Source organism: Pistacia vera, unplaced genomic scaffold (genome assembly GCF_008641045.1).
Source record: "Pistacia vera cultivar Batoury unplaced genomic scaffold, PisVer_v2 Contig1086, whole genome shotgun sequence".
Taxonomy (NCBI): domain Eukaryota; kingdom Viridiplantae; phylum Streptophyta; class Magnoliopsida; order Sapindales; family Anacardiaceae; genus Pistacia; species Pistacia vera.
Window position 1 is genome coordinate 26,190 of NW_022195122.1, and position 18,263 is coordinate 44,452.

At 35.7% G+C, this 18,263-nt stretch overlaps 2 protein-coding genes across 2 annotated transcripts; both read left to right on the top strand.

Annotated features, from left to right (window-relative positions):
* The first annotated feature begins 3,137 nt into the window (after window positions 1-3,137).
* LOC116135032 (xyloglucan endotransglucosylase/hydrolase protein 9-like) lies at window positions 3,138-5,675 on the top strand. Its single transcript, XM_031420741.1, has 4 exons — window positions 3,138-3,380; window positions 3,557-3,657; window positions 4,251-4,444; window positions 5,072-5,675. Exons 1-4 carry the CDS (start codon window positions 3,221-3,223, stop codon window positions 5,490-5,492), a joined length of 876 nt encoding a protein of 291 aa, XP_031276601.1. The 5' UTR covers window positions 3,138-3,220; the 3' UTR covers window positions 5,493-5,675.
* Window positions 5,676-16,197: 10,522 nt separating this feature from the next.
* LOC116134913 (fasciclin-like arabinogalactan protein 21) lies at window positions 16,198-17,612 on the top strand. The gene has a single exon (XM_031420601.1). It carries the CDS (start codon window positions 16,552-16,554, stop codon window positions 17,602-17,604), a length of 1,053 nt encoding a protein of 350 aa, XP_031276461.1. The 5' UTR covers window positions 16,198-16,551; the 3' UTR covers window positions 17,605-17,612.
* Window positions 17,613-18,263: the final 651 nt, after the last annotated feature.

Below are 18,263 nucleotides of genomic sequence, written 5' to 3' on the forward strand. Positions count from 1 at the left end.
ATGGTGGTGGATCCTGTCACGTTCATCCATGGTCATTAGTTCACCGACGGTGATGGTGGCTCCCACGATTTGCTTTTGCTTTTTTTCTTTTTTTCCTTGGACTATTATATCAGTCCGGAACACTCACAACGAAAGATGAAAAACTGATGGCTTCAATTTCAATGCGGGCTGGTCGTTGAGCCCTCCAATGCGAAAGTGGCCACTGTAATTTTATTAGTACGAGTTCAATTGTTTGGAAATTACATTCACTTTGGTTTCTGTAGTGTCTCCAACAAAAGATTCAGCTGTTTAGTGTCGAATGTGAAGGATTTAACTCTCTTCATTTAATCTTCCCCATGCCAACTGAGATCTACACCCAGCTATTGGCAAATTATAGTTATAAAGGAGAAAGACAAACTGAAACAAGACTAGAAAGAAAAGTAGTCTTTGAATCGTATGGAGATGATAAATCTTAAGCACATGAGAGTGACCAGAAGATCCAAACATATTTAATGTCGGTACTGCAAGCAGTGAAGATTGTTATTCAGTTTTGTATTATGAATGAAGAACTCGCCATAAACATCAATTTCATAGCTAGATAATTGCAAGAACAACATCCGAACCAAATTAAATTGCTTGCTTCCAAATCCAATTCCACTGTGTGTGGTACAATAATGGAGGGTTTGTTTACTTGTGATCTCGTGAGACAGGATGATCCCCAAATTCCACAACATTGAAACTAATAAAGCATCACGTGCGAAATTGTGCAGCCTCCCTCCTAGGCTTGGCTAATACAATACAAGCCGTCACCACCGTAATATAATATATAAAAATAAATTTCAAACACATTTCACGTGCCACACAGAACAAACTTGTCCATTACTCTAATGTAGGATTAAATAATTGTTTGTGGGCAGCCAAAGTGAAAGAAGTCACAGAGTTTGAGAAACAAAATGCATCAAGTTGGATAAGACACATTTACGTCAAGATGCGTGCACTCTACCACCTAATCCCTGTGCATTCACAGTCGTTTTTGTTCAATCTGATTCTGACGTCTACTCATCTTTCCTATCAAATCTAAATATTTACCTAAATTACAAGGAAGATACCCATTTTCCAAATTTAACTATTGCTAGGCTAGTAAGATTGGATTTCTTGATTTCAATTTACAAAGTGCCCTGTTGAGAGACGATACAGAAATAGAAATATGAAAGCATCAATGCAAAAACAGCTAGCTACTCTGCTCCCTTCCCTACCCTCTATACACGAGATGAGCTCTTCATCATCCATTCATTTCATCTCGAACTGTACTTCACCCTCTAATTGCATTCACCGATAATGTTATGTATATTCACAAACTTATTAATCATTTTATTAACCTTTGTAAATATAAAACATAATATGAATATCATATATAAATAAAATAGATAATGCTTTTAATGTTCCACTACAAATTCAATTTTCCATTCGGAAAACTACAGTTGTAATCATGATTATTTTAAGGAGAGAGCTCGTTTTTCCATGCACTTTCAATCTCTTTTTAAAAAAATATATCATTCTTGTGATAAGCATTAGGGGGTTCAGCACAAGTAATGATTTTTCTGACTCATACATAGGATTTTTAACTTTAAAACAAGATTAAATTAGAAAATGGGTAGCATAAACTTGAAGTTCGATCTAAAATTCAAAATGCAACAACTGGAAATAGTCCAGCCGGGTCTCATCGAGGAACGGGAGTGTACTATTTGAGTACTTGATGGTCACGAAATAAAATATCTAATTTAGCATGTCAGAAACCTTGACAAGGTTAGAAATTAGAGCAAGAGAGTGAAGATTATTCTTTGTGGATATGCGTGCTTACTTAAAAGTAATTTCCAGCTTGTGTTCGTACAATTATTGTCTTGTATCTTCATTCATGCACTATTTTCCTCATTTTACCCCTACTTTAATTTATCACTTTAGTTAAAACTCATCTTTCCACTAAAAGTCATTGTTTGACCACCATTTGTTAAATAGGTTATTGATTTTTCACTTAATTACTAACACTGCTCTTGGTCTTGGGGTTAATTCATAATTATGATTATAAAAGTGTAATGATTGATAAAGAAAAAAATGATGTAAAAGAGAAAAAATGATGATTAAAAACTAATAAAATGGTGGACCACCCTTTCCTTCATTAACCTCTAAAATATCTTTTACTCGCATATTTCCAACACCTGCTCCACCTCCACTTGTATTTTTTTCTTATTATAATATTGCACGCATCTCCACGTACCTTATATATTTATTTTTTGGAATTAAATTCCCAACTTTAAATGAAATTAAATTTTAACTGTAAAGAGATATGGCATTCTAATTCTATAATGCTCTTGTACTGCCCAGCTGGCATTTTTGTCAGCAAAGTAAAACCAAAAAACAAAGGTGATAAAGTCAGCTACTCTCTGCTCTTCCATATTTACTATACTCACTTTCCTTTATTCGTTATTTTTATTTTTCATTTTAGTTATTTAAACTTCAATAAACACTAGTTTTCTTTTTAAAACATATTAAATATTTATACATCAATTACATTTTGCCATCTGTTTTTCTATTTAAATATTTTGTTCATCCAATTAGAACTAAAGTAATCCATTGAAATTAGTATGAGATGATACTAATTTCAATGGATTAGTATAATACGGATCGGTAGAAGTTGTAAGTGGAGGAAGAGAGTAGAGTGAATTATATATCTTCGAGAGTATGAAAGTTTTATAAAAGATATTTCAAAGCGTGAGAAGAAAGGGGGACCCTTTTTTTTATTTTTAACTCATACTGCCATTGACAACTGGACACATAAGTGAAACAGCTGTCTCTCACCACTTGTCAACTCTTCATTCGTCTAGATCAATACTCCAATCCATCCCTTATTTTAAACAGCGACATGTCGTACCAAGTGCAGCCCCACTGCGTCCACTCCACAGTTCACAGCTTTGGCCAGCTAATACCTAAATCATGCATAGCAACGGCTACATTTTTAATTTTAGCTTATTTGTCAATTTATTCATGTCTCGAATCCTACGTGGGATATTACATGGCATGAGAACCGGATGACGTGGCCAATAAGATAGTAAATGGTGCTTGTTAAAGAAGCCAATAGAATTGGCTATAAAATCCCAGTGTTCTGTAAACTCTCAGCAGAGCATTTCACAGAAAAAGCTCCAACTCTCTCGGCTCTCTCTCTCTCTCTTCCTCTTCCTCTCCAATGGCTAAAATGTCTGTGCTTCTGGGTTTCTTTGTGGGTTTTGTTTTGCTTGGTTTGGTTAGCTCAAGAAACTTTGAAGAGCTATACCAGCCTAGCTGGGCTCTTGATCATTTTACTCAAGAAGGGGACACTCTCAAGCTCAAGCTTGATAACTATTCTGGTAAATAACAGTTATCTTTGTGTTTCAAGACCATTAACTTCCTTTTATGCATTATGTTGTTCATTCAGCTATTTTATCTGTTGATTGTTCTTTGAAACCTCATTATACTTTTTCTCCTGGCTTTCATTTGAGCGATGTTTTAAGAGTAATAATGAATAATGGGTTGCTGATTTCAGGTGCCGGATTTGGATCAAAGAGCAAGTACATGTTTGGGAAAGTCTCAATGCAAATTAAACTAGTCGAGGGAGACTCTGCTGGAACTGTTACTGCTTTCTATGTGAGTGTTATTCATGTCTCATAAAAAAATGAATGAAAGATTATTCATCTTCTTCTTCATATTAGCCCCATTTTAATTTTTTTACCTTAACTCATTTTCTCTACCTACTTTACTTTGATTATTTGGTAATAACTCAGCTTTATCTACTCCTTGAGGCGGGACCCGATTTAATAATGTTAAACGCAATTAAGCCAAACCATTGAAAAATTTTCATTTACAGACAAAACTCAAAGTTTGGCTTTATTTGGAGTCATGAAATAGTTATAATAGCCAAGCTAATAACTAGTAACACTTCGTCTAGCACGGTTACCGACTCCTGTCACCCTCATGAACTTCATTAATGTTAATATTTATTTAATCACAGTCCCATCATAGCCCTGCAACCAATAATATCATTTCGAGCTGCATCTTCTCTTCTACCCTTCGTTTGAGTAATCGTCATCACGGAGAACCAAAAATCAATGTTCTTTCCATATTAGCTGTAGAACTGTTAGGCTCCATCAATATCCTTTACTCTCTTGTTCTGTTATAATTATTCCTTGTGTGTTTAATTTACATGTTTCTGACTCTGATATTTCTTTTATGAAACCCAGATGTCATCAGATGGTCCAAATCACAACGAGTTTGATTTTGAGTTCCTGGGGAACACCACAGGTGAACCCTACCTGATCCAAACCAATGTGTATGTGAATGGCGTAGGTAACAGGGAACAGAGAATGGACCTCTGGTTCGACCCCACCAAGGACTTTCACACTTATTCAGTCCTATGGAACCAGCGCCAAGTTGTGTAAGCACCATCTTTTTCTTCTTCACTAAAAATATATAAAATTACAGGCATAATATTTGTATTTGTTATGGATGTACTTGTATATTTGGGTGCATATTAGCTTTTTTTTACCTTCAGGAATCTGAAAAGCTCTAAATAAAGGGGAGGGGAATAATAGTGCAGTATTAATAATCAGTGACAAGTGAAGTAACATAAACAAATTATTTAACATGAATCGTGTGTGCACAGTGGGTGACATTAGATTTTGGTTGGTATAGAAAGGTCCATAGGAAGTAACAAACCCACAAAAAGGGAACGAATCTTGGATGACTTATACATGCCCCTATGGGTCCCATTCAGATCTACAGAGAAACATGTACACTCTGTAATGTTTCCTATATTCACCGTGGCTTATCTCAATGTCATACTCCACCTAGTTTCTAATGATTCCTACCGACTCCTCTGTGAGGTGGGGTAGGAGATAACTCAATGCATTTTCACCTAGGTCTCTGTGAAATGAATTATGTAATGTTCAAGGCGTCATTAAATTTGGTAGGTAAGGATATTGTATATTTAGTGTAACATCTATATAACAATGTTTGTAATTTGGGTATCTGATATATAGTTCAATGTCTTGATTTTGTTCAGATTTTTGGTGGATGAGACCCCAGTTAGAGTGCACACCAACTTGGAACACAAAGGAATTCCCTTTCCTAAGGATCAACCCATGGGAGTGTACAGTTCAATATGGAATGCAGATGACTGGGCCACACAAGGTGGCCGGATCAAAACTGACTGGAGCCATGCACCCTTCGTAGCCTCATACAAGGGCTTTGAAATCGATGCGTGCGAATGCCCAGTATCAGTAGCAGCAGTTGATAATGCAAAGAAATGTAGCAGCAGTGCCGAGAAAAGGTACTGGTGGGATGAGCCTACAATGTCCGAGCTGAGTTTGCACCAAAACCACCAGCTTTTGTGGGTTCGAGCCAATCACCTCATCTATGACTACTGCGCTGATGCTGCTAGGTTCCCAGTCACTCCCACAGAGTGTGTGCATCACCGCCACTAGTTGATGGTTGGGTTTTGGTTGTTTGGCTATGAAGAAGAAGATGATGATGACGTTCTGGTTGTGTAAAAAAAGGGGTCGGAAAGTTCATAGTCATAAACATGAACTCCATGTTGTTTTGTTCGTTGTGGTTGTAGATTGTATGATAGTACCAATAAGATTAATGTCATTTGAATTTCTAAAATTTATTACTTGCCACCAAGTTACCAACCATACAACTTAAACATTAAATGTGGAAAGGGTCCCTAAAGCTTTAATAAAATCTAGTCTCCTCCGCTCATGAACGGTAGATATGGAGATTTGAGGTAAATCATCAAGAGGAAGAATATAAATAATTATGGTGTTGTGGAGCCCATCGCTTTTGTGATGCAGATTGAAGCTTCATCTCTTATAGGATGATGTCTCCGTAGCGTAAATTCCTTTTAGCTAATGCAAAAAGCAAAAGTAGAGGGGACCCTATAGATGAAAGTAAGCAGACAGATGAGAAACCAGTTTTACCAGCTATATTGTTGATCAACGTGGACCGGTTTATGGCCATAATACAAAATTCAATGAATGTTAAAAGAGGGTACAATTAAAGTTGCGAAAGTTGGATTGCTTTTCATAAGTTAAGAATTAACTATTTTATGAGTTCGGACTTATTTAGAAGTATGATCCAAATAGTTAGAAAAATTGGGGTTCTTAACAATTATTCTAAGAAATGAAAGTGAGAAGGTTAATTTCCCAAGTGATGGAGCCCTGAGGTAAGTCCAAGATTAATTATAAGTCAATGTTCTGGAATTACTCCTTAAGTCTGCCATACTTTGTTTCACACTTTTATCTTGTAATCTTCGATAACAAACGAAGGGTTGATATAGACAGGAACTAAATATCTCGTACTAAAAAACACCAATGCTCCATATTTTAAGTAGCCAACCTGAAAAACATCTATATATATTTATCATAGTAGTGTTTCAAGTTGGATCTGGAAAAAATCTATGTAGTTGGATCAGTTTGCATGACCGGAATTCAGTAAGAAAAAAGTATTGCAATCACTTATGCCATGTATTGATTTCCGATATGGATCTAACAGAGGCACATGAATATCAAAATATAATATTTTGTTTGACACATCAATATCCTCAGCTGCTAGGTGTATATTCAAACTGGTTGTCATTAATCTTTCAATTTCAATAAAAGATTAGTCATTTATATGTGTGGTTATTATCTGCTTCGTGCAAAAAACAAAGCTCCTCTCCTATTCCTAACAATGACTTGTAAAAGACCTTTGTGTTTGAATACACCTAAATAATGCAGATAGACAAAATAATTCAGGATTATATCAAATCCTGCTTTGTTATTAGTGATCCCGTTCTCACCCTTTTTTCCAAGAAGGAAAAACATGTGTCAACTGAATAATTAAGTTGTAAACATTATTTAGAAAGTGGACCCTGAATTTACCTTTTATTTTTGGGAAATGGGGTCAAGATGTTCTTCTATGTGACTAATGAGAGTTGAGCTCTGCACTAGAGCGCTCCCCCCTCGGAATCACTCATTGCATTTATATTAATAATTTTAAAAGCAAACTCAAAAGAACAGACCCCATGGACACGCCAATATTAAATATGATGGGTGGTGAACGAATTTACTCAATGCCTTTAATGAGACATGGGTGTGGCAAAAAAGTTTGATAGGGGTCAATTTTAAGAATCAATTGGTTCTCATGCTCTGCCTCTGGAGGGCCCTCTTGATCAATACAAAGAATAAAATAGAAGCACACAGAAACCTCAAGTGGATTTGTTAGAAAAAAGAAAAACAGCTCAAATGAAAGAAATATTACTGGTAATTGAAATTCACAACCATGTGTAGAAGAAGAGAGGAAAAGGTTAAAGACTTGAGAGATCAAATCCAAATACAAGTGAAGCCCACTTAAACTATGTTAAATGATGACTGAAATTTTTTATTGGAATGGAGTGAAAGAGGTAGATTAGACATATGAAGGTGGCAGAAAAAGCCAATTTTTTAATCAATTCACTCGAATTATTGGAGGATTAAGATTAACTATTAGTCTATAACTAATACAAATTCTTCTACTCTGTCTCTGTCCATAATGGAAAAAGTCTCTCAATCATAACCAAGGATAAGGGTTAAAAATAAGCAATAATGGTAGCCTATAATGATTTATAAGAACTGAAGCAGAGGCATTAATGAGGTATTGGCTGTCATCCAACATTTAAGAATCAACTTCAGATAATTGTAAATGATAGCATATAAAAATTCTAAAGCCATACTCATTAATAAAATATAAAACTAAAAGCATTCGGCTTACATTTATCATACTCTAATTAAAATTTTGGTGATAAAGAGAACCTATTAAACACGAATCAAGTTCCTTTCAACTAATTTTTTATAGTAGCTTTAGATCACACAGAAAACTACTGCTACGCCTGTTGAGCACTGAACCTGAGAATTATTTGGCTTTTAAACAACTTGAAATGATAGCAGTAATGCCCCTGAAACCACAAATCATTTCAGTTTTAAATTAATACTCCCTCATCATCAACCATCTTCAAGCAAATCCAATAAACCAGTAAACACCACTTCTTAAAAGATATGTAATAAACATTAAACACATGTCAATAATTGTCTCGATACTGCTCTGAAAATCATAAAAGTATTTAGCGTATCTAATGCATAGATCTTTGATCATCAGAATATACTTGAGGCTGTGTAGATTTCAAAATGTTATGCTACAAAAAGGCAACATAGTAATAATATAAGGTTAACACGAGTCCACACCACAACAATGAAGTTGAAAATAAATAACTAAACATGAAAAAGATGGAGAAAACAAGAAACACATACACGATAAATAATATGAAATACATATAATTAATTTTTTAATACATGCCTGTAGAAGCCTCCACACCGAAAATCAACTACGCTTTTACATAAAACAGAGCGATGGAAGATATAAGAATAGATTCATTAACTTTTGAAGCGTATTTAGTAGACGTGCTAGGATGATCAGAATTATATAACACAGACTAAATATGATAAGCATATGGAATACACATAAAGTGTATGTATGAAAATTAACTTCAATGTGTTTGTATACATGAAACAATGAGAGAATCCAATGAAAGATTTCGTTTAACACATGGGAGGCAGAAAGCCTAAATAGACTTATACACATCACACATCCGCTTGATCAGTATATTCACACCATAAATTCACAAAAAAACATGATACGAATACATCAAAATTACGTGCATCAGTCTGGATACGTCGATGTCACCGTAGAAATAGAGGAACACTCCAATCAATCAAACATCATTTTTCATCCCAAATCACTTGATAGACCCTGCTCACACTAAAAATGAGTAAACGCATCATAGTAAGTCAAATATAATCACTGAATTACAATACACACCATAACAAAATATATTAACTCAATCATGCAACCTGATTTTTATTAATTTTTTTTGGGGTCATAGAGACAAATCAAATCCACCATAAATCCTCTCCCACTTTTGTAAATTTACCATATTCTAAAACCTGATTTAATATTATTATTTTAGTTAGTTCATTTAGGTGCTATTATAATGTGTTTAGTTACTTGTTTTCACTTACAAATTTGAAGGAAAAGGATACTTTAAATTGAGATAGGTAGGTTTTCCGGTTGAAAGCCGAAATAAAGGGATGGGGACTAAACAAGAAACAAGTAGGGGCGGGATGTTTAGCGTCATTGTTAAATAAAAACAAAGTGGACCAATGGGCCAATGGGCCGCATTGTAGCAATGGCAAGCAGCAGCAACCCCAGTGATGGATATTGTTTTCGTGATTCCAAACAAGAAATTAAATTGTTTTAACACAGTTTAATCACATGGAACTCCACAGCCACATGCATTACCACAATCGTTTCAAGGCTCATAATCCGAAGATCAAAAATGGGCCATCTAGTTCAGGCCCTGTTACTTTTGATTGCATTCTCACATCTACCAGGCACCCAAAACCCAGCAAAGTTTGCAGATTGGTTGATAAGATTGAGGGTTCTTGTCTGCACCATTATATCCAACCATAAACATGTGGAGCACGTACTATGCTTCCACTTCCAGACATTTCATAAACATAGTTCTACCATTCTTACGACACCAAGCATTTTCATTTTAACATAACAATCACTTAATGATATTTACCAAAAGTATAACAATTTAGATTGAAGTCGGCCACGGTTAGTGTTCCAATATGTATTCTCATGACCTATACATATCTTGATACGTGATTTTAATACCAACGATTTCACACGTGTAAAGTGATAAAAGAATCTTAGAAGTTACACGTAATATGATTGTGAGAGTTGTATATGATGCAAAGATAATCTTACATCCACTGTTATTTTATTATTTTTTGACTATTTTTCTAATATTGCCTGTAAGGCATATAAAAATGGCGTAATGATTTATTTACAGAGAAAAATAATGGTTGAAGCTCACATTTGTGCCCAACTCTCATATGCCTAACCCTCCTTTATTTCATGAAGAGAGTTGCTAATTTATGCATCTTTGAGCTCAACGTAATGAATGTTTTTGCAAGTTGCCTTGACACATGAAGAGCTCTCAATCATCCTGATGCTTTATTTTGATAAAGGTGAGACATGTGTTATATAATATCTCTTTGATGCGATTTAGATTTTTGACAACTAATACCACTTTGCCTTTAAGTGCTTGTTGAGCTCTGATTGGTGGTGCTAACATCATTGTATATTTTTGGCATAATGAAACCCTCCTAGTTTTTAGAGTGTGTAATGACACTTCAAAAACTCATGTTTTCGATCTGAATTATGTCTGGAATGATTGGTTGCTAAGAGTTAGGACTGCAATCTGAGAGCTTGGAGTGATCCAAAGCTGATCACGATCTGATAACTGACATAAAATGTCTAGCAGATGAATTTCTGGAGAGAGCTGACGTCAGAAGCCCAAACAGACGGTTCAGAGGTCCTAAACGAACATGTCAACTTAAAACAACTATAACTTTTGATCCGGGAGAAGTTTTGGAGCCCGTAAGATAATCATGGAAAGCTCGTTCCGAGCTCTACGTCATGGCAGCAAGGGAACTTCGTAGGGGCCATTTTCGGGGCCAAAATCCATTGTTTCGGTATGTTTCGGGGATGTTTTAAGTTTTTTACGCGTTTTTTCTCACGCTGGCAGTTGGTCGCGATCTGAGAGCTGAGAACTGATCGCGATCTGAGGTTGTTCATAATCCCAGAGTTGAGAGTTGATCGCGATTTGAGAACTAGGAGCTAATCGCGATTTGATATGGGCTCGATCTGAGAGCTTAAGGCAGGCGATCTAAATGATCTGAAGCGCACAATCTGAGAGCTTAAGGAGCTCGATATGTGCATGTGATTAAGCAATCTAAAGCACGCAATCTGAACGATCTAATGCACGTGATCTCAAGTAAATGAGTGAGCTTATGAGCTCGATCAGAGAGTATATGGAGCTCAATTAAAGAGCATAAAGAGTTCGATCAGAAAGCGCGAGGCTTGATCTAAGAACACAAGAAGTTCGATCAGAAAGTGCAAAACTTGATCTAAGAACACAAAAAGTTTGATTAGAAACGGCAAAGTTTTATCTGAGAACATAAGAAACTTGATCAGAAAGTGCATATCTTGATATGAGAACACAAAATTATCGATCTGAGTGCTCAGAAGCGCGATCTAGGTGCTTGGAAGCATGATCTGGGTGCTCAAAAGGGTGATATGGGTGCTCAAAAGCATGATCTGGCCATTCGAAAATGCGATCTAGGTGCTCGAAAGCATGATTTGGGTGCTTGGAAGCACGATCTAGCCACTTAGAAATGCAATATGGGTGCTCAAAAGCACGATCTGGCTGCTCAAAAGCACGATTTGAGTGCTCGTAAGCGCGATCTGAGTGCTTGAAGCATGATCTGACTGTTTAGAAACGCGATATGACCACTCGAAAGTATAATCTGAGTGATCTGAACGATCTTGAATGCGTGATCTCAACAATCTTGAATGCATGATCTCAAAGATCTTGAACACGTGATCACAATGATCTTGAACGCGTGATTTGAGAGTTTTGAGAGCTCGATAGCTTGGGAGCTTGAGAGCTTGAGAGATCGATATGATCTGAGAGATCTGATGTGCAAGATCTAAGCTATCTGAAACACGCGATCTGAAGCTGAAGATCAGAGCGATCTGAGCATGCAATCTAAGAGCTCTGATGTGCGTGATGTAAGAGATTTGGCCATGTGATCTGAAGTTGAAGATTAGAGCAATCTGGCTACACGATTTGACAGATTTGATGCGCGCGATCTGAGCCATCTAGCCATGCGATCTGGCAGATCTGATGTGTGCGATTTGAGCGACATGGCCACACAATATGACTGATCTAAAATAGGCTTCATTATTTTGACGATAACTTGAGCTTTAGATCTCGAATTTGGATGATTCTTAAACCATCAGAAAGCTAACTCAAAAGTGCTACAATTCTTGTGTTTGCGGCTTCTCCAGATTCAGACTTTATCCTGCTCACATTTCTACATATGATAATGTGATTCTAGAAAAAGAAACTAGAATTTATTGAAGAAGTTGACACTTGCTAGAAAAACATGGAGAGCTGATGTGAATCAGACCCTCCTTCTAGCACCAAACTGTTGATGCGTGATTTTGACATCAACGACCTCGCACGTGTAAAGTGCTAAGATGATCTTAGAAGTTACATGTGATATGATTGTGAGAGTTGTATATGGTGTAGAGATGATATATGTTTGAAAAAACATAAATAAAAGATTGACAAGAGGGATTTTTGTAGTGATTCGGATGCTTAAAGCGAATCATACATCCACTGTTATTTTATTATTCTCTGACTATTTTTCTAATATTGCCTATAAGGCATACAAAAATGGTGTAATACTTTGTTTACAGGGAAAGATAATGGTTGAAGCTTACAGCTCTCATATGCCAAACCTTTCATTATTTTATGAAGAGAGTTGCTAGTTTATATATATTTGAACTCAACATAATAAGTGCTTTTGTAAATTACCTTGACATATAGAGAGCTCTCATTCATCCTAATCCATTGTTTTGATAAATGTGGGACAAGTGTTATATAATATCTCTTTAAGGCGGTTTGAATTTTTGACAACTAATATCACTTTGCCTTAAGTGTTTATTGAGCTCTAATCGGTGGTGCTAACATTAGTGTGTATTTTTGGCATAAAAACATATTTCCTAGTTTTTACTTTTTAATTCATCCTTATTGTATCTATTTACAAAGTTTTATTAAATTTAGCATACTAAAATAGAGTAATTAATAGTAGGAGTCTTGTATTGAAATTTTTCTGGAATAAGCCAAGTGAAAAGATTTGAATGTAGAAATTCGGAAGCTGTCCAAGGCATATCAGTAACCGACTTTCAAGATCCCCATGCAAATTACCTACTCTCTCATATAACAATTGGATCCAGCTCAATGAAGATCTTTATGAAGTCAAACGTGTGAACTTTGTCTAAGCGATTTCATTAATTAAAATAGTAAAAAATACTGTATAGAAAACTATATAGATGTTACGGTCGCAGGCAGGCGGTAATAGTATTATCATACTGCACGAATCTTCATATATCGAGAATTAAAAAAAAAAAAAAAAAAAAAGTGACCGTCATTTGAAAACGAACAAAATAGCTAGTAGTAATGGGTGACATCTTGGATTGTGGAATAAAAAGCAGCCGACGCAAATCTTGTATTCAAGATGCCAAACAGCACGGGATCCTTATTGAAGTAGACGATATTGATAACCCTCTTTCGACTGAAATTAAAAACAAAATTGAGGTCATATATACATCCATCTTATCCATTCTTGAGATTTTCTCAATAATTGTTTTTATATAGCCATAAAATACTACTTCACGTGAAGGATTGCATGCCCAAACCCACCACCGAAAGGAAAGTTTCATTGTACGTTGTATCATATTTATCTTTATAATTAAGTCAGAAATTCTTAACATATCAATTGAAAGTGGGCATATTAAGGGGTAGAATTTAGAAATTAGAATTCTAAAGTAAGTGATATAATAAGCATTGCTGATTATAAGATAAAGTAACAAATTGTTGTGTTAATTCAAACTTATATTAACACAATAATTATTTATGCATTGCACATATTTTGTGAGGAATTAGTCAACATTGAAGTGGATTCCTGAGCATATAATAGCATTGAGGCGTCGACAGTAAGTAGTTGGGTCTTGGGTGCATACTGGCTGTCTATAACCCACTTACTACCGACTCTACGCATAACGCTTTAATTAAAACTAACCACCAGTAAACCAAAACTCTTGACTTTTCATTCTCGAATCTACCTTTTACAGTTTTACTTTCATTTTTTAACTTCCCAATTAAGGTAATTTATGAAAACCATTTTTATTCGATAAAATTAAAATCAATTTTGAAACTAAATTCTGTAAAATTATTCAATTCTATCAAATGTAGTTTAACTTTTTTATAAATAATTTTGTAAAATAAATATGAAATGAGTCCAAATGAGTCTTATATCACATCAGAGCCCAATCAACAGGATCAATTGTGACGATTGAATTACCTTAAGTGATCAAGTAGTTGAATAGAAGTTTTTAGATATTACACAAGTGGTTTTAAGTTTGATTTATCTTGATAACCAATAAAAATGATCACTGGTTAACTTCAAAACCTTAAAAATTCGTTTAAAAAAAATAAAAATAAAAATAAAAATAAAAATAAATAATAACCACAATTGATCGGTGAAATTTTAGAAGCATGAGAATTGACAATGACATCATATAGACCCCACGCGTCCCAGCTGGTGTTGCCAACTTGCCTCAAATTTTGTGAACCTATCATTTAAAATTTAAATAAAGTTGTTATAACTTGGATTGCAAATACTGTACAATTACACTTAATCAACAAAATTTGGGTAATATTTTCTTCACAACTAATGTAAATATATACTCTAATATTTTTAATTATACCCACATTCTGCGCTACAAAAGGGTTTTTCTTTATTTTTAATGATTATCTCATGGCACAATGGTGGAAACCATTGAAAAGAAAAGTAAACAACGAAAGTAGAAAATTAACGGAAAGTTCCTCTTAGAATCCGTTAATAGTTTGTATAAGACAGGTGTCCCCTTAAAATTCTCCGAGTCCTACGTTTGGCACCTGGCTGTGGCAGGGTGTGCCCAGCTTTAGGAGATCAATTCAACTCAACTGCTGACATGGGTCCACACCTATTCTAGCTCACTGAAATTTCTTTGCTGTTTCTCAACCACACGTTCATTTCAATCCAACAATCTTAACCACCGTTTCCTTCCTCTCTATATATACCCTTCAACCACTTCACAATCTTCCAAATGCAAGCAAATTATATATCACTTCTCAATTTGCATTGCGAATCTGATTTAGATTCGGAGCCTAAATCTTTCTTGTCTTTGCATATTCTATAAACATGCTAGACTTGTCCTGGTTTTGTTTATTGTTGTTGGGATCTTGGTGTTGCAAGCGGTGGCTGAGAAGTCTGAGGTGAACCCATCTGTAGTCAAGTCTCAGAGCGAGGATGAACCAGCTGGAATATCAGATCAACCTGCTTCAAGTCCCTCAAGTCATCATCTGATGAGTCTACAGCAGCTGAGCTCCGGAGATCAGACGGTGGGAAAGCATCATTCATCTGATAAGTCAGTGGCTGGTGGCGGAGTCATCATTGGGGCTTGTCACTGCTATTTTGCGCCTGTTTTTTGCTACATCAGAGTAACTAGAAGAAAAATGGTGCTAGTGACCAATCTTGGTGATTCTTTTGGATATTTTCTTTTCCCTCTTCTTGCGTAGGGTGGGATGATTTTGATACGAAATTATAATGTGATCTGAGAAATTAGCAGAGATTTTTTATACCTTAATTAATGTGAATATTAGATTGAAATTTCTATATAGTAAATATTATTTGTCTGCATTTTGTTCTTTGCTGTCCTCTCTCCTGCCCCCGCGTTTAAAAATGAAAATCTGGGAGATGGTATAAAGTTAATGTATAATGGTATCATGAATTGTCCCCCCCCAAAAAAAAAAAAAACTCTTCATGATTAAGCTTTAGGTGCCTACTCTGTAATCTTGATAACTAACTGTAATATTGTTCCTCTTGTAGCAAAAACGAACTGATTTATTTAATGTCTTTCATTCTTGTCAATGGAATATTCTCAACTCTGAGCAAATTAGTCTTTTCAACATGGCAGATCCGTTTTCGCAAGCGATTTCTGTGATTTCTTAGTTTAATGAAGTCTCTATAGGCCAACCAGGAAGTAGGATGAGACTTTGTTATCAGTATATAGATGTGCAATTTCCTAATGTGGTGGGAACACCACAAAAATCAGATCATGACCTTACAACCCAAAGCTAGGATTTGAATGGGTTTCACATTTGGCCTTGGTATCATAAAAAGAATGTTAGAAGTCAAAAAAGTGGCAAAGATGCAGAGTTCAGAATTTATTTTTACATTAACGAAATAGACCGTTGTATTGTTGTGTCTAGAAGGTTGTAGAAGTCATAATTGTCATCCCTGTAATTCAATTCAACTCCTATGACATTAAAAATTGGGTCTGCACCCATAACCATATTGGAGGTCTAGCGTTTAACAAAAGTGATCCCTTACTTAATTTAATGCTACAATAACTTTCATTTGTTGGAATTAAAGCAACCAAAGATACAAAAGACATCACATGTCCATGATATACAGTTTAACACATTTTGATCATCAAATTCTCAATTCTAACACTGTAAAATCGTTTAATTTGATATTAATTATATCCCCAGGTAGCCATTAGACATAGTTGGGCTTAAATTTCTCTTAACCCGGGCTAATTTGAAGTGTAGCATGCCCTTATTTTTTCCATATACAGTATATACTCAACGGTTTTTCTTCCTTTTCCCTGTCGACTAACAAATAACATAAACCAAGAAGCATTAAACTCCTTCAAACCTTGCTCTACAAATGCACTTTCTCCTCTCTGTCTAAACTCTAAACCATAACGTCAAACTGAGCAGAAATGTCGCCTTCTTGTTCACAATCGTGGCAGGCACCAATCTACTTCACCCTCTCAGCAGCAGTCTTGGCCTTCATGGCAATCTCAACAGCCATGCATCATACCAACACTGCAACCCCAGTAACTAATCCCACCACCTATCAGCTCTCTTTAAACGCCTCCAGAGCTCTTAGAAGATCAGGCTTCAACATCATTGCCACTCTTCTCCAGGTTTCGCCTGAAATCTTCATGTCTTCTCCAAACTCAACAATCTTTGCCATCAAAGATTCTGCCATCTCCAAAACCTCTTTCCCTCCCTGGCTCTCGAAAGATCTTCTTCAGTACCATACCTCTCCTCTCAAGCTTTCCATGAATGACCTCTTAAAGAAGCCTCAAGGTAGTTGCTTCCCAACCCTTCTTAATGGACAGAAGATTGCCATAACCAAGATTGGTGCAAAGAAAAGACTTTTGGAGATCAATCACGTCTTGGTGTCACATCCTGACATGATTCTTGAAGGACCCTTGTCAATTCATGGAGTTCTTCGGCCATTTTCATCTTTTAATGCTCAAGATTCTCTCCAGGGTTGGAATTACATGCAATCACCAATATGTGATTCCAATTGTAGACTAGTTTCTGATTCCAACGAATCAAAGAATGTAGTCGAATGGAGCCGAATTATCCGTTTGCTAAGCTCAAATGGTTTTGTTTCATTTGCGATTGGTTTGCATTCTGTTCTTGGTGGGATTCTTGAAGATCACATGAACCTAAATTCAACAACAATCTTCGCTCCACTAGAGTTCTTGTTTGTAGCATCTCCTTCTCCATTGCTAGACAGAATTGTGAGATTTCATATACTCCCTCAAAGATTTACTTACAAAGAACTTGATTCTTTGCCTGATAAAGCATTATTGAGAACAATAGTTGCCCATCAATATCTTGAGATCACTGCAGGCGTTAACTCTACCCAAGGATTGTGTGTTAATGGAGAACAGATCATTGCACCTGACATTTTTTGGTCCAAGAAGTTCGTGATTCATGGAATATCTCAAGCTTTAGGAGATGGCAGAGCTTCCTAATACATCAAGATAGCAGAGTCTCGCATCACTTAGAGCTGGTAATGACGTATAGAAGAGTGTGCTATTGTGTTAGTTTAGATTGTTAACTTTTCTTTGTTCCACGTATGATGTCTCAGATAGAATAGTTTTTATGTGTCTCACTTTGTAGATTTTAAGTGTATTCCTTTTGGATGGTTTATGTTACCTGTCTATGGCCTCAGCTCTGATTTTTTTACTTGGATTTGTTACGACACCTGATTGTTATAATAGTTGTAAGATTAAACTATGACGCTTCTTTTGATGGCTTAACATATACTATACAATCTTTAACTTCAACAAAATCGGTTCCCAGAATCCTCATATCCTATTCCTATGTCTAAATCAGGGAAATTCTATAGCAAATCTGGCAAATTTCGTGTAAGAGAAGTTTACTCAAGAATGTTGATTCTTCTATTGCTAATGGCCCGATAAACCTTAACGATTCACATATCCTTTAATTATGCGGAACCAAATGCATTGGACCAACTAGAAGATTATAATGGTGCAAACTGTTCGAATATTACTGGAGAGATACAGGTATTTTGCATGTTGGGACGATCACTCATGAAAGCATTTGAGTTTGATGAAGTTTGATCTATTGGTATAGGCTTCAGGCTATGCCATTGGGCTGAGGCTAAACA